The sequence below is a fragment of the Colletotrichum phormii genome, assembly GCF_030913505.1.
Source record: "Colletotrichum phormii strain CBS 102054 chromosome Unknown BDP81scaffold_18, whole genome shotgun sequence".
NCBI lineage: Eukaryota > Fungi > Ascomycota > Sordariomycetes > Glomerellales > Glomerellaceae > Colletotrichum > Colletotrichum phormii.
In genome coordinates, this window is record NW_026851460.1 from 672,403 (window position 1) to 685,801 (window position 13,399).

The window sequence follows — 13,399 nt, forward strand, 5'->3', positions numbered from 1 at the left end:
AACTACCAGGTCAGGTCTGCTCGCGTTTATCCTCTTTCGATTTTGAGGCCTTCTTATCGCGAGTCGTCAGTTGGCTCTTTGCGGAGTGCAGGCCGCTTGGAACAACAGCTGGGCTGATGATGGTATGGAGGTCCAGTATGTAGAGTATCCAATGCGAAGCTCGTTAGATGATAATGAACACAAGAATACTAAAGTGGAAAGTCCAAAGAAGCATTCTGCCTTGGGATTGCTCTTGGGTTTCCGGCCGTCGGCCAACAACAGCATGAAATTGATGTATCCGGGTCATGTATTGAAGCTATCTGTGGCCCGGTCTTTGATGCGGTTCGAGTTCTATTGTTCAAGATAGCTGAGTCTAATTCCAGATGTACCTTGATCATTGAATATGTAGAGGGAAGAACTGTTGATTTGGTTGATTGCATCTGCAGTTGGAGGCAGTATAGTATTATTAGCTATTATCCTAAGAATGTAAGGCGACAGTGAAGCAAGAGCCGAGGACGGATCCATGCCTTTCTCCACATAATGTTGACCTCTCAGGGATTGCGGAACAATGCCGACAAAGCACTAGTTTTTTTTTTTCGTATTCTTTTTCCCAAGCAGTCAACTCCGATCCCAGCCGGTGCGAATTTCCAAGTGGACAAGCACACGATAGACCCGACCCGGCAATTACTCATAGTGGAAGCTGTTCACAGACTCTTTGCTCTTGCAACCCCCCGGAAACAAGATTCACGCTGTCTCACTCAACCGCATATCACCACCAAAAAAGCCTCCCCCAATCGACCTCGACCATAGTGTGTGTGACACCACCACACCGACCGACCGACCGACCGATAGCCATACCCCTCCATCGTGACCCCGCGCTGCGATTCGATTCGTCCAGACCGAATCCGACCGTACCTTAGCCTGCCAAACCTCAGCAAGGTGCCGCAGCAGCAGGAACCCTTTATATTCGGCCGATCGCCCCTCCTCGAAATCCTTCTTTTCTTTTTTTCTCCCCTCGTCGTCACACATCGACCGGCCTCATGGGTGATATGGCGAACGACATCAAGCTCCTCAAGGGCAGCAGCCATGGGGAATTGTCCGAGAAGGTCGCTCAGCGGTATGATCCTCCTTGACGCAGAGGAATGGGCGCAAGAGGAAGAAGAAGCGATCGCTGACGTAGCGTTGCGAATATTGCAGACTGGGCATTCCCCTTGCGAAGACTATGAGGTATGTTTTTCACCTTCCCTCCGTGATCTGTCACCCTCTGGGCGCAGGCGCGACAACCTTTGGGAAACAGTTCAATTGACCGCTATTTTTCCTTACAGCTTGAACTACTCCAACCAAGAGACGAGGTTAGCGAACAAATCTCTCGAACCCGGGCAGGCTCCGATTCGTTGAGTGGCCTGTAAAAGCTGACTTCTCTACTGTGTCACCGTTGGCGAGAGCGTCCGCGACGAGGATGTCTTCATCGTCCAGTCCAGCGAGCCCGGCAACATCAACGACGGACTCATGGAGCTTCTCATCATGATCCACGCCTGCAGAACCGCGTCTGCCCGCCGAATCACCGCCGTCATTCGTCAGTCTACTTCCTCCTATCTCCGAACGAAATATAGGGATGTCGCATTATTGGGAAGGAACGCTCGCTGACTGGAGATATTTACACACAGCTTGCTTCCCTTACGCTAGACAGGACAAGAAGGATAAGAGCCGTGCTCCGATTAGCGCCAAGCTTGTCGCGAACATGTTGCAGGTTTCCGGCTGCGTAAGTCTTTGGGTACCTGGTGGAAGAGGAAAGAGGGACGAGGCATTCAAGAGAGAGCATCTCGGGCTGACCCCACGGCACAACACAGAACCACGTCATCACGATGGACCTTCACGCCTCGCAGATCCAGGGATTCTTCAACATCCCCGTCGACAACCTGTACGCCGAGCCGAGTGTCCTCCAGTGGATCAGACAGAACATGAACGTCGAGGACTGCGTCATCGTCAGTCCCGACGCGGGCGGCGCCAAGCGTGCCACCGGTATTGCCGATCGCCTGGAGACCGGCTTCGCCCTCATCCACAAGGAGCGTCCGCGCCCCAACGTTGTCGGCCGCATGATTCTCGTCGGAGACGTCACTGACAAGATTGCCATTCTGGTCGACGACATGGCTGACACTTGTGGCACCCTCGCCAAGTCCGTATAACTCAATGACATCATGTTTGACACTACTGACCGATACAACAGGGCTGCGGAGACTCTCGAGACCGGCGGTGCGCGTGAAGGTAAGTCATCCTTGATTCCCATGACGGGAAGAGTTACATACTGACATTCAAAAAACAGTCATCGCTATCGTCACCCACGGCGTCCTCAGCGGTAACGCCGTCGAGACGCTGAACAAGAGCTGCCTCTCCCGCGTCGTCGTCACCAACACGGTGCCCCTCGGCGACAAGATTGAGCGCTGCCCCAAGCTGCGCGTCATCGACATCAGCCAGGTTCTGGGCGAGGCCATCCGCCGCACCCACAACGGCGAGAGCGTCAGCTACCTCTTCAACCACGTTCCCGTCTAGAGAGGGGTTCCGTGATGGGTGGGGGGAGGTTTCAAAGAGTTTCGGTAGCAGCAGCCTTTTAGGTTTTCATGGCATATTGGAAGGGGGCGTAACGGCACAAAACGGGTCATTTGCGGGTTTTCCTTTTTTTTTTTACCGGCAGGAAGAAAACTGCGTTTAGAGAAAAGTTTCGGGTGAACCGACGTATTTCCAGATCAGAAGAACGAAATGGATTCTCTCTATGAATTCGCTCACGAGGCTATGTGATGTCTCTCTTGCTTCATAGATGAAGTCAGACCTCCCCTGGCTTTGCGGTCAGTCGTGGCCAAAAGATTTGCAGGGTCTGGTGGGTCTGCCTTGATGCCAGCTCCAGACCAAGAGTCGACCCCGCCCAGAATGAGAATGAAAATCTAGACGGCCCAACCCCGGATTTCTGTGCGGGGCATGGCTGATAGGACTCTGGTCTCAGACTCTATGTTTTCCAGCGCCTGAGTATGGATGGGTTGGGAGTCCAGGTCGTCCGTCTGGCAGGTGGGCCAGTTGGCGGGATGAGGCGGCCGGCACGAGCGAAGTATCAATCTTTTTTTTCTTAAACATCATAAAACAATTGCTTGTGGTGGTATTTCGCGTGTCAAAAGGATGTGCATTTCCATTTTTGAATGCCCTATTACATTCATGTGATGTGACTGAAAACTGGTTTCATAACAAGAAGTTCCCAGTGCCCCATTTCCCTTTTTCCACGCCAATGCAAGAAAACCAGAAGACCCGAGTAATCTTTCACTTTTTTCATGAGTCCCAACGCAACAACACCGCCGCCATGACGACAAGTTTACTTGCGCATGGAGGAGGCGCGGCGCTTGCGGAGCTCGGCCTTCTCGGTCTTGCGCTCGGCAACGCGCTTGGCGAGGACCTGGGCGTATTCGTTCTGGATAAAGGGGTTAGCATGGATGGAACGTAAAGATATTGTGAGCGGGTAGTACGTACGGCCTCGTCCTTGACCTTCTCGGACTGGCGGCGCTTGAGGGCGATGCGATGGCGCTTGTGCTGGAGACGCTGGGGGGTGACGAGTCTCTGGATCTTGGGAGCCTTGGTGTAAGGCTTCTTGCCCTCGCCCTTGGGCTGGACCTCGCGGCGGATGACGTACTTGCGGACCTAAAAGTTGCAGCAAAGAATGCCTCGTTAGCCACTTGCAAAGGGTATTGTGATATGTATAGCATTGGGTTAGAAGCCCGACACATGTTCCCACCTCGTCCTTCTCTCGTTCTCTCTCTCGCTCTCTGATATATCTGGCGCTCTTTCTCAAGGCATTCAACAGATATCGTCTGATGAAAGAAGATAGTTCGAAGGCAGAGGGGAAACACGGTCCCGTCTCTCACACTCTACCTGGTTTGCTCGACCCTCCGCCGCAGAACCAGGTAGGCGATGACGAAGTGGCTGTTGGAAGGGTGGACCGCAACAGGGAGCACACATACATCGTCATCCTTGGTGAGGCTGAAGAACTTGCGGATCTTGGTGGCGCGCTTGGGGCCGAGGCGCTTGGGGTGGACGACGTCGGTGAGGCCGGGGATGTCGGCCTCGCCCTGCTTGACGACGGAGAGGGCGAGGACGGAGAGGTCCATGCCGACGATGCAGCCGCGGACGGACTTGCGCTTGCGCTCGCCGGTGCGGCGGGGGCGGTAGCAGGAGTGTCCCTCGGAGAGGAGGAGGCGGACACGGGTAGGGTGCATGACACCCTGCTTCATCGGGAAACCCTGCTTGTCGTTGCCGCCGGTGATGCGGAAGATGTAGCCCTTGAACTCGTCGCCGACGGAGTCACCGGGGACCTCAGCGCCCATGCGCTTCTCCATGAAGACGCGGAGCTTGCGCTCATCCTCAATGTCGATGAGCTTCTGGCTGCCATTGGCAGGGTAGGAGATGTTCAACTGTTGTTCAAAGAAAAATGTCAGCAATCTCGAAACTGACTTTCCCCCTCCAAATATCCAGATATTCGGTTCAGTGATCAGAGCGCCAGCGATTTCGAACTCGACGTCGTTGTTTTGGCAATTCCATCGCGTTCGATTGTATCGCTCTCGTCTGTCGGGATATGGTGTTATCGTACCTTCATCTTGCCGGCGTTGGGTGGTGCAAGAGTTGTCGACTGCGGCTGGGCGTTGGGCGTGGATTGTTCAGTGGGAAGGAGGAAAAGCGGAAAGTTACTCTTGAATTTTCGAGAATGTGTGCGTCGCTAGAGCCCTGCTGCGAAAAAAAATCCCTGAGCCAATCACAGGCCGCTTGAAGTTCTGTCGGTGAGTTTTTCCATGGGCCGTGCTGAGCCAGCCCCGGGTCACGTGTTCGACCCGTTTAGGAAGGTGAGCGGACCGGGATACGTACCCCCACCATAGCCGCCGTTCTCTGGGCAGGTTCAGATGGACGACTCCGCTATCATAGGGTCCCGCTTCACGATTCGCGATCAAGATATCCGCATACCACGAACAAACGTCGTTCCTGTCACCCAGTCATTCTCACGATCAAGTTTCTGTACCACGTATATCGCCAAGAAAAGTAACGCACGGACCCTTTTCGCGGCAATGTCATCGGTCAAAATTCATCCTCCCAAGAAGGGCTCGTCAGCTTCAGATAGCCCATTGCCCCCGCTCATCAAGACACCCTCTGGACTCGCGCTGCTTGAGATGCAAGGAACCGTCAACGTACCTCACTTCAACCCCGACGAGGCCCCCAGCAAAAAGGAGCCTGAGATCTCCATTGGCAAAGTGATCTTCCCTGATTATCACCCCGAAACGCAGGACGAGGGCAGCACGGCCTGGATGAAGCGCGTCTTCCTCTATGTCGGCCAGCATCAGAGACTACAGGGCGAAGTGAAGAAGCTTCCGAAGGCCATGGCCATCATTCGGCGGAGGGGGGACGCCGCCACTGGCGGTGAAGGAGAGGCTGAGGAGGAGCTTGAGATTGCGGAGATCGTTAAGTACAAGATCATGTTTGGAAACCGGCCTGAGCCCGTTGGTACGGAAAACACATAGGGGACACCTTCGTTATCGACGGCTCAAAGCCACCGGGCCGATCTTTGAGGAATCACACCCACGCCGACGAGGCTCGTAATGTCGAGCCAAGAGGGCGAAGGGGTTGCCAAGGGCAATAGCGATCGCGCCGTTCGTCTTGTCTTGTTGCCACGATTCCTGACTAGAAGGACTATGACTGGAACGGCAGATATCTTGTCATCGTTCGTCTCCGTGACTCTCGGTCATTGCGTCGGCTCTGGCGCCATCATGGTTGGTCTACGAGGGTACGGCCACCAGGCATCCCAACTTGGTCGGCCTTTGGCAGATCATCTTTGACTCATGAAGCTCTCAGCAAAGGTTGCCAACCTCACATTCATCCCCGCTACATATTGGTCAGCCTCGCCACCAGAAGCTCATCCCATAAGGTGGTATGCCTTTTCGACAGGATTACAGCTGCGGTTCATAAATCATATGCCTGCGGTTCGAGGCATTGGTCGCCTGCGGTCAAAGCGATGAATGGGACGCACATCAGCTTCCCCGGATCTTCGGCAATTGCATCTTATTGAGCAACATGATCCGAGTGCCGCAGATATCACTGGTCATTTGAATAAGTCAGGTTGGCTCGAGTAGCATCAATGATCCGTACGTGTCGACTTGTTCTGGCTAAGTGTTTTGGTTGGCGGTAATTCATGGTAGTTATTCTCATAACCAGCACTTCTTCAGCCGGAAGCAGTTGCTTGCTTGTTGGGTAAACCACGACTGCTAACTGGCGCTTTGCCTATGAGTCTTCGAATTTTATGGCCATTACTCCGTCTCGTTCATTCGGTTGCGTGCTTGTTGGTCTCCTCTAGAAATGCACGTCAACACGGGTCCCCGTGGTAATATTTCACACGCAAGAATGAGACCCTACTTGCATTTAGGCATCCCTCTTTCGGAATCGCATTGTAAGAAGTCCCTAAGTGATCAAGCAATGAGGCGATGATGGATTGGAACGAGACAAATACCCGAATAAGACGTGATTCGCTGCCGCGAGGGTGTTGGGAGACGACGGCCCGTCGTAACAAACACCCTCATACATGCGTCAGCAAACAGAGAATTTACCCCACGGCATGTTGCAACTCGTCTCAATGTTCACGCCCGGAAGCATCGCATAGTACGCACAATCGCCTTGTCAACTTCACTCTGCTTTGAATCACATGATGAGGGACCTCGCGGGTCATACAAATCAGGCTGGCTGAAGTGGTTATCAACGCTAGCGCTACAATGTCAATTGCCTTCGTCACTGTTGACGGACTTTGTCCATATCAATGACCAGTTCAATATTCGAAGCCATTTAGCGTTCCAAGCAACCTCATCCCATTGTGGCCCCATCCCCGTCAAGGGCTGTCAAACACAGCCTCGGCTCTCGCCGAATGCTCGGCCAAACAAACGCACTTGGCAGTGATATCGACAATAACCGCAGAGGTCGAAGTTATAATAACAGTCAGGGATTCTCCACGCCTCCGCACCGGCCGTGAGGGGGACTCTGGAGACTACCCGAGGAGGCTATTAGGATAAATGCTCTCAATCCAACTCTAATTTAACCGCAGACAGCCTGATTGAACGGTTCCCCATCCCGCCCCAGCAGAAGATGGGGAAGGCCATGCCAGGGACGATCCCTGTACGCCGCTAGCTGGGAGCGCCATTGGTTCTTTTCAACCACGACCATGGCGTCTCTGGTTCTCGCCGGAATGAACTCCTCTTCCAGCGCACTTGTCCCGGAGCCCACATCACGGGACTTGACCTGGAAACTCGCCTTCCAACCAACGCCGTGTTATCTAGGCTTGCAGGTCTTGGGACCAAGGCGCCGGTACATGTTCAAGCCGGGTTCCTATCCCTTAGAGGACGTCACCCCACGGCGGCAGTCCTTGCTAGCTCGGCACTGTTGCATTGGATGATTTGGAGATTGTTCTCGTCCAGCGGCCCGGAAAATAGGGGTAAACATGGGGAAACGGAGTTGCATCGCGGGCCGGATCTTGCATATATGAATTGCGTCGCCCTCGTTATGGAGCGTCCTTGTTGACCTCTCATCCTCGCCCACGCCGACCTCGGTCTCTTAAGATAGGTCCTCTTGATTATCGCCCGAGTCTCACTGTTGCCAAACGGTCAAGATGCACATCCAATCTCTCACCGTTCCCCTCTTGGCGGCGTCATTGCCCATCGCCTCGGCCCAGCTGGACTACTACGCGAAGAAGGCAGGCTTGCTGTACTTTGGTGCTGCAACTGACTCCCCGGGACAGCGCGAGCGCGCTGGTCTGGAGGCATCTTACGAGCAGTACGATGCTATCCTCGACGACATCAACGAGTTTGGCCAGACTACCCCGACTAATGGTCAAAAGGTTGGTGTTTGAATGGTATTTCACATCTGACACACATCAAGCTAACGTCTCGCTCAGTGGCTTTTCACCGAGCCCTCGCCGGGTGTTTTCAATTTCACAGAGGGTGATATCGTGACCTCCATCGCCGAAGAGAACGGCCAGATCCTACGCTGTCACGCTCTTGTCTGGCACAGCCAGCTCGCCCCCTGGGTTGAGACCACAACATGGACGCCGGAGGAGCTCACCGAGGTGATTGTCAGACACATCCACGAGGTTGCCGGCCACTACAAAGGCAAGTGCTACGCCTGGGATGTCGTCAACGAGGCTCTTAACGAGGACGGCACATATCGCGAGTCCGTATTCTACAACGTTCTCGGTGAAGAATACCTCAAGTTGGCTTTCCGCACCGCGGCGGAGGTCGATCCGGCGGCGAAGCTGTACTACAACGACTACAACCTCGAGTCGGTCGGTCCCAAGAGCGAGGGCGCCAAGCGCATTGTGAAGCTGCTCCAGGACGACGGCATCAAGGTTAATGGCATTGGTATGCAAGCCCATCTCGTGGCTGATCGCGCGCCTAGCCTGGACCAGCAAGTCGAGGTCATTCGCAGCTACGCCGAGCTTGGAGTCGAGGTTGCCCTTACAGAGCTGGATGTCCGCATTGAGCTCCCGGTCAACGAAACAAACCTGGCCTGGCAGAAAGAGGCGTATTATAACGTAGGTTACTCAGTTGCTCATCTTGAGATGCATCGAAAACGCTAACTTTCTTGCCCGTAGTCTACCAGTGCCTGTGTTCAGGTAGCGGCTTGCATTGGCATCACGATCTGGGATTTCTACGACCCGTTCAGCTGGGTTCCCGCCGTCTTCCCGGGTGAGGGTGCTGCTCTCCTCTGGTTCGAGGACTTCAGCAAGCACCCGGCTTACGATGGAGTTCTTGAGGCATTGAAGAACAAGACTGCACCTCCCTGCAGAAGAAGGCGGTCATTGGAGTCTGGCAAGAGCAAGAAGCTTTTCTAGTCAATGATGAGTAAATGGATGTTGGCGGAGCTTTGCACCAAGCGTCCTAGTCGAGAGCTTAGCTGAAGCAAAGTCATGAGGGCGAGATGAAGTTTAGATACCCAATCAGCGTAGCGTTCGTGGTCTCAGGATCTATCTCTCACAAAATGACAAGCCCATTGAGCTCTCGAACAAAGCATGCCGTATTTAGTCTGATGTACAATCAAAATACATCCCAACTAAACCTATGCTTTGCAGATGTGTTTATCACTCGGCCTGGGCCAATCCCAATCACCTTGAATCTTCACCTACGATGAGCCTCTAGAGCCAGTTTCACATTCTCAAGTGCCAATGATTCTTTTTCCATTACATCAGGGATCTTTTGGGCGCGGGGCACAAGGCTCCTATTTGTATTTCTAATATGTTCATTAACTGATTGCTTTCGCAACTTATGGAAAAAGGACTGCCCCTATGTGCCCTTGACTCACGTCATCAGGCAGTTGAGGGTTCTCTTCGAATAAGGTCTCGGGCCGAAGATAAATCTCGCCGCTCGTACTCCGCATGAATAACATCGCCTTGAAGCCGCGTACGTCGTGTCCATAAAGATTCTTTTGGCGTCCACTGACAAATTCAACGTTGAACTGTTGTATCCTCGTCGTCTCCGGTGGCAAGCCCGAGTATTTGGGTTGTACCCCTGGAGTAACCCGACCCTCAATACTCAATTCCACCCCGTGCTCTATTTCGATAATTCTTCGAGCCAGGGCGTGCATGCCGTCCCTATCCCACAAGTTCTCTTGGGGTGCGGCGAGAAGCTTAAGAAGACGTAAGGCTTCCAGTCGGCGACTCAGGTTCCTACACCGCTGTGCGCAGAAGAAAAGCGGTGCAATGAAGCCCATTTCGAATGCGGGACTCGTTTTGATATCAGTGCTGTTTTGTTCGGCAGCGGCTTCCGCCGTCTCCTCGACGACTTTGCTGAACTCGTCGCGGAAGTCGTCATAGCCCATTTCGGAACGGACGAATGCGTTGCTCAACCAGATCAGGCAGATGCGGTACCTCGCCAGTGCAAACGCGCGCCCGAATCTTGAGCTTTTCGAAGTCGTTTGACCCTTTCCGGCTTCGAGGTCTGTGAACATGGCGTACCACTGGTTCAGTTGGCTTAAGACTATATCCTGTTTCTCTAGGAGTTCTGATGGTATTGGAACATCATGCTTTTGCCCTACGCGATACGTATCGCCGCGACGAATAACTTGCATCGCTTGATTGAATACGTCGTCAATCATACCCTCGGCTTCGGAAAAGTTATCAAAGAAGTCCGGTATCGGGTATCTTGAAATGCTCAAATCGAGCACATCCGACGGTCCACTCCCAAAGAAGAAGGGCAATGAGCTCAGTCTTCTGAATAATGGCGTGAGATATTGCCCCACCCACTTGTACGAGGCAGAATCGGCGCTGGCGAGTATCGCAGTGCCGTGAGCGCAGTGACGGAGGGCAATCTCCCGGTTAGACTGCAGGAATTCTATGCAAATAAAGAGGAGACACACCAACAACACCAACCCCTGGTTCTCCATGACGGTCAATTGATTGATCGCGGCGTTGTAGTGACGCAACGCGAGGGTGTTGTTCTGGATTTGTTCGTTCCCCACGTCAAAGGGGCTATCCTGGACCCGGACGACATCCTCGTACAGCGAGCTGATGGCGACGATAGAATGCCTCACCGCGGGCTCGTACCGGCTGAATTGCATGACGAGATGCGTCCAGAAGTAAGGGTCGGTGGTGCCAGGCAGATTCGGCCCGACCAATTCGCAAAAGAACTGCAGCGCCCTGCCCTCCTGCCTGGTGATGCTCGGGAACATGCTCTGGGTCTTGAGCAGCCGGGGCTGGTCCGACACGGCTCGGGCCGGGTCCGCGTAGCCATCGCATATGCGGCCGGTGCTGGAGCACCGTGTACACTCTGGCTTGGCCTCGTCGCACTTGACTTTTCGGACCCTGCTCCGGCGGTGGTGGTGGTTAGAAAGAATGCGATCCTAACCACAGGGAGGGGTATGATCTTGGCGGGGGGACCTACTTGCAGGTAAAACAGCCAGTTCTTGTCTTGCGGCTGCCTTTGCGGGCCATCTTATAACGTGCAGAAATAGGAAGAGGAAGCGGTCGATCTCGCTCGACGACGGAGTTCGGTTGATAACGATATGTGTTCCTTTTCTAGTTCCGTCCCCTCTTTTGACTTAGGCAACGAGCGTTTGATGTGAGTCGAGAGTTGGAGGTTGAGGCTCATGCCGATGTAGTAGCTCCAACAGAAAGTTCCCCAGACCGATCGACACGAACGAACCAATCGGCGGGACGCTTTTCAGACATGCCTGGCCTTGGCAACGTTGCTCGCACCCATGTAAACGGTGCAAATGGCCCTATTCGGAAGAGTCCGCGGTGGTATCCTGAGCACTGCTGGCACTCTGACCTCACCTTATCGCAAATAAGGTGAAGGAGAAGAGTGTTGGTGCGGGACTTCCAGGGATAAGTACGAACTCGCCAACGGTGTTGCCTCTGGAAGTTTGAGGGCACACCAGTGACTTCGAGTGGCACCATTCCCGATCCTGTAGGCATCGTGGCAAGATTCTGTCCGGGTTTGGAATTGGGGTACCGTTCGCCAAGAATGAACGACCAACGAAATGCTTGGAATTTCTGCAGAAAGTACGCATTTGGTTGGCAACTTCAGCCCTACGACTTAAAGCTCGTGTTCTCGAAAGGAAGTGGACAAAGAACGCGGGTGAGATCCCCTAAACAGCACCGCATGCAGGCGACACAGTGGTATTTAGCGTTGCATCAGCTGTCAGATGCACCAGCAGCAAAGCCAGAGGCGCGTCGATACGTATGAGTTGATTATCTAGATGCGGTAGGTCTTACATGGTTATCATTCCTTTTTGTGATGTTTTTTGATCGTTCGCTTAAGTAGGTGGCATCATCTCATGATTGTCGAAGGTAGTCAATAGATAGTCTTGGGCGAGGTAGCTACTTAGTAATTGCCACGTCCTAAAAGATTTAGTTGAGAAAACCAGGAAGGCTCTTCAAATTATTCCCGAACACAGTCCATGGTATGTGTACTTAGTGTTTTAGATTCTCGATAAACCCTCCGCCAGCACCATGAACAGACTGCCAACTGGCTTATGGCAACGGAGAAGCTAGCCAAACAACAACCAGCCTGTATTACAACTATCAAACCGTCGGCTGCACCAGAGGTTTTCAAGGCTATCATTATTTCACGTATCAATTGTAAACCTCGAAAAAGAGCTCTTCATTCTGCACAGTCATTGTAGCGTGATAATCAGGCGCTTGCACGCCTCATCAATCCATCCAGCGGAGAGATGGATCTTCCACAAATACCCTAGTCTAGAAGAGTTGGGATTCAGCTCTTTGTAGTGAGAGAAGTATGAGACTTGAAGGATATTGGCAGCAGGAACCAGACCCGAAACCATTTGACCCTGAGCTCCGGACATCTGTCGAGGTTCTCAACAGTTTTGACATCGGAGCGGCCCAGGCAAAGGTTCGTAGATGTTACGAGGACGTAATGAAGGAACACAAGTTCAGTTTGACCGAAACTGGCCCATGGAGGATCCATGGACTCGCCGCTGCTGTCATCATCACGACTGAAGTTATACTAGGATATTGGGGGCAATCTCATTCAGGGAAGGGAGACGGTCTTTGTGAGCAGTCTGCTCTTTGCCAATGGACAACCTTGATGGCTCTCTTGGATCTATATGGTATGGTCCCTCGTTGAGGTTAAGTTATGGATGTTCAAGCAGGGAGAAGAACAGAATGAGGAAGAATGTCGGCGGAGTTCTTATCCAGTCCTTGAGATATTGACAGAAACTTCGGACGCAAATCATAGAATGAATATTGCCATAGTGCGGATTTGGTCAGGCCAAACACTGAGTAAATGTGTTCAGTTGGGTGAAAACAGAGTTGCAGATGAATTAATGCTACAGATCGATGCTGCATTAGATGGCGGTTTTCTCGAGAGACTGTGTCGTCCTTCGTCGGATGGAGAGTAGAAAGAGTGATAACGAGGAACCAACACCCAACGCAAGATGGAGGATAGATGAGAGAGTTTCAAAGGCGTTCCGATGTTCAGTATCAAGGAAAACTCCTGTTCAACTCGAATTGTGGTTGAAGTCATCCAACGCATCATTCGACCCGGTAGGCGGTCTCTACAGGGGAGCTTTTTACTTTTGATTTGAGACGTCAATCATCTTCTTGCCGCTGTTAGTCGCAGCAACTCGCTAGATGTTAAATGGATTCAGTCGCCGTCGCAAAAATATCTCATCCTCTACCGCAGTTGTTAGCTACTAGTATCCATGGCGGGTTTGCATCTTTGGCCAGCATATTGCAGTGGGTTGTCAAGATCGAATCTCACTGACAAACCTGCAAGGCCTTTCATCCTTACAGGTATTACGAGTACCATACCGCCTATGGTATCTGCCAGGAATAGATAGCTTCTTAACCTACACAGCTTTTTGTTAAGGAGGATATGTCCTTCGACTAGATCGTGATACC

General features: G+C 52.7%; 5 protein-coding genes across 5 annotated transcripts; 3 read left to right on the plus strand and 2 right to left on the minus strand.

The window, feature by feature from the left end:
* The first annotated feature begins 589 nt into the window (after positions 1–589).
* On the plus strand, positions 590–2,754 carry BDP81DRAFT_434839 (ribose-phosphate diphosphokinase). Its single transcript, XM_060590998.1, has 8 exons — positions 590–1,096; positions 1,177–1,206; positions 1,305–1,331; positions 1,407–1,555; positions 1,647–1,741; positions 1,830–2,155; positions 2,207–2,244; positions 2,303–2,754. The coding sequence occupies exons 1-8, from the start codon at positions 1,020–1,022 to the stop codon at positions 2,527–2,529; spliced, it is 969 nt and encodes a 322-aa protein (XP_060442013.1). The 5' UTR covers positions 590–1,019; the 3' UTR covers positions 2,530–2,754.
* Positions 2,755–3,104: 350 nt separating this feature from the next.
* BDP81DRAFT_434841 (ribosomal protein S6e) lies at positions 3,105–4,778 on the minus strand. The gene is made up of 4 exons (XM_060590999.1): positions 4,607–4,778; positions 3,981–4,430; positions 3,493–3,660; positions 3,105–3,433 (listed from the first exon to the last, which is right to left on the minus strand). The coding sequence occupies exons 1-4, from the start codon at positions 4,610–4,612 to the stop codon at positions 3,338–3,340; spliced, it is 720 nt and encodes a 239-aa protein (XP_060442014.1). The 5' UTR covers positions 4,613–4,778; the 3' UTR covers positions 3,105–3,337.
* A 27-nt stretch (positions 4,779–4,805) lies between these two features.
* On the plus strand, positions 4,806–5,525 carry BDP81DRAFT_452490 (Ctf8-domain-containing protein; the record flags this gene model as incomplete). Its single annotated transcript, XM_060592753.1, has 2 exons — positions 4,806–4,856; positions 4,890–5,525. 2 exons carry the CDS (start codon positions 4,806–4,808, stop codon positions 5,523–5,525), a joined length of 687 nt encoding a protein of 228 aa, XP_060442015.1.
* A 1,686-nt stretch (positions 5,526–7,211) lies between these two features.
* BDP81DRAFT_355048 (family 10 glycosyl hydrolase) lies at positions 7,212–9,256 on the plus strand. The gene is made up of 3 exons (XM_060586275.1): positions 7,212–7,882; positions 7,940–8,575; positions 8,636–9,256. Exons 1-3 carry the CDS (start codon positions 7,655–7,657, stop codon positions 8,873–8,875), a joined length of 1,104 nt encoding a protein of 367 aa, XP_060442016.1. The 5' UTR covers positions 7,212–7,654; the 3' UTR covers positions 8,876–9,256.
* On the minus strand, positions 9,202–11,352 carry BDP81DRAFT_380514 (uncharacterized protein). The gene is made up of 2 exons (XM_060586846.1): positions 10,920–11,352; positions 9,202–10,840 (listed from the first exon to the last, which is right to left on the minus strand). Exons 1-2 carry the CDS (start codon positions 10,967–10,969, stop codon positions 9,304–9,306), a joined length of 1,587 nt encoding a protein of 528 aa, XP_060442017.1. The 5' UTR covers positions 10,970–11,352; the 3' UTR covers positions 9,202–9,303.
* Between the last annotated feature and the right edge of the window lie 2,047 nt (positions 11,353–13,399).